General features: G+C 51.5%; 1 protein-coding gene across 1 annotated transcript; it reads right to left on the bottom strand.

Moving 5' to 3' along the window:
* Nucleotides 1–488: 488 nt before the first annotated feature.
* On the bottom strand, nucleotides 489–1,608 carry LOC123168430 (probable calcium-binding protein CML11). The gene has a single exon (XM_044586309.1). The coding sequence runs from the start codon at nucleotides 1,383–1,385 to the stop codon at nucleotides 801–803; it is 585 nt and encodes a 194-aa protein (XP_044442244.1). The 5' UTR covers nucleotides 1,386–1,608; the 3' UTR covers nucleotides 489–800.
* Between the last annotated feature and the right edge of the window lie 789 nt (nucleotides 1,609–2,397).

Here is a 2,397-nt window from a genome sequence, read left to right as displayed (position 1 = left end):
GAATGATTGCAGCTACAGGGCATAAGAAACAGGGACCAGCAGACAGCTATCTATCTGGCCAAATCATAGTCGAGACGCATTGAGCCTTTTCACTGGAATCTGGCCAGGGAACCCGACGGCTACAGCTGGTGGTGGAAGATAACCACGCATGATCCGTTCAACACGAGTGATCACAGGAATACTTCAACAGCTCACACAAAACCTAACCTAATAAAAAGGCAATGGCTGCCAGCCATGCGCTGAATTTGTTTTGTACGTACGACATGGTAGACGGCAGCGCAAAAAAAACGGAGATCCGATGCTCTGCACATCAGGACGGCCGTCTCTTCGTCCTTGCCTCCTTGGACAACATGAACAAAGAACAAGTCACTAATAATGGACCCAACCATTCATGGACAAATTCTCCTTATCCTTAGTAATGTCGAACACAATGTGAGCATCAGATGGCCATCGAGCGAGATTTGGGACGATCGATTGACGGGAGCAAATTAATCAACAAACACAATGTGCATTTTGCATGGATAATTCATTCCTTGACCCCTAAAGTAATCTTGCCACTGCCATTCTGGGTTTGTTTAATCTGTTTGTTATTCATAACACACAACAGCTCATCTCACCAACACCTGCAGCCTAAATATTATCTGATCACTGACCTCCCCGTCCCCGGACAAGAACACAAACGATCGAGAGAAGCACGGACACCAACAGAGCGCGATCGATGATGACGCGCGGCATGGATCGAATCCGCACGGAGGTTGAAGGCGATGGATGGGCGGGCCTCTCTCAGGTCGACGGCTGGGTCAGGAGAAGACGTTGTCGAAGGCAGCGGCGGTGATGGCGCGGGAGAACTCACGGAAGTTGATCCGGCCGTCGCCGTCGGTGTCGGCCTCCTCGATCATTCCGGTGAGCTCCTTGGCGGTGAGCGCGTGGCCGAGCTTGGCCATGGAGTGCGCGAGCTCGGCGGCGGTGATGAAGCCGTTGCCGTCGCGGTCGAAGATCTCGAAGAGCCTGCGGAGCTGGTCCTCGGAGTAGGGGGAGCGGTCGTCGAGGAGCTCGGGGGAGACGAGGGCGACGAACTCGGAGAACTCGACGAGGCCGTTGGAGTTGGTGTCGGCGCGGTGGATGAGGGCGTCGAGCTCGTCGGTGCTGGGCTTGAGGCCGAGGGAGCGGAGGAGGGAGCCCAGCTCCAGCTGCGTCAGGCTGCCGTCCTTGTTGCGGTCGAAGGACCGGAAGATCTGCCGCAGCTCCGACAGCTGGTCCGCGTCGTCCTGCGTCTCGGGCTGCGCCTGCGCCTGCGCCTGCTGCTGCTGCTGATGATGATTGGCGGTGGCGGTGGCGTCAGGGTCGTCTCCGGCGGCGGCGGTCGTCGCGGGTGCCTCGCTCATGGCGCACTGGAGCGATCGGGAGGCTGGGAGGAGGAAGAGGAAGAGGGGGCGGTCGAGAGCGTTGGAGGTTGTTGGGTCGGGAGAATTTTGGGTGGTGCGCGCGGAGAAGGCGGGGGACTGGCAGCTACGAGGAAGTTGGCGCGCCGGAGAGGCGGATCGGGGAAGACGGACACGATTGTACTGGAGCTCCCCTGATCAATTGATCATGGCGACGTGCTCCGCATAGTTGAAATGCACCGGGTATATATTACACCACGGCGAAGACAGAGAAGCCGCAAAATTGTTGGTTCGAATTATTCTTGCCGCATTTATAAATTACCAATTATTGTATATTCGGACAAAGAAAAAAAATCATTTATATCTATATATATTCCTTCATTCAAGTATAAAAGGCACGAATGAAGTTTGATCCGATTTATAAAAAATGCAGTCAATATAAAATAGCAGCTTAAGTTTAATCCAAGCTATTTAATATATTCAATATTAAAAAGCATGAATTAAGTTTGATCCAATTTGTTATACATATTCAATATAAAATTCACTACTTAATTAAGTTTAATCCGAGCTATTTAATCTACTCAATGTAAAAAGAACGAGTTATGAACCAATCTATTACAAAGTAAAAAAGAAAATATCACCCACGCACTAATCTCCCGCCTCCCACTCCGAGTTTTCCCCCTAGTACTCCTTTGCTCCAGCTTTTTATTTTATTTGTTGACCCCCTCCTCCCGGTTCATTCATTATGGTCTCTCCTTCTCTCTGACCGAGCCCTAGCTGACAAAGTAAAAAAGAAAATATAAGTGTGCATGTCTCCAAAGAAGCAAACTACTGTGGCCTCTCCTTCTCTCTGACCGAGCCCTAGCTGCTCCAATTCTTTATGGTCCCTTCCCTAGCCTCCTTGACAACGTCAGATCCGGAAGGCTGCCAAGAAGGCCAACACGGAAACACGCAAGGGCGCACCATGATGCACTTCATCGCGCCATAACCCTCTAGCGGGTTGTATTGGTGCCAA

Source organism: Triticum aestivum, chromosome 1D, assembly GCF_018294505.1.
Source record: "Triticum aestivum cultivar Chinese Spring chromosome 1D, IWGSC CS RefSeq v2.1, whole genome shotgun sequence".
Taxonomy (NCBI): domain Eukaryota; kingdom Viridiplantae; phylum Streptophyta; class Magnoliopsida; order Poales; family Poaceae; genus Triticum; species Triticum aestivum.
The sequence above is the reverse complement of the archived record's forward strand: the minus strand, read 5'-3'. Positions and strand labels throughout refer to the sequence as shown.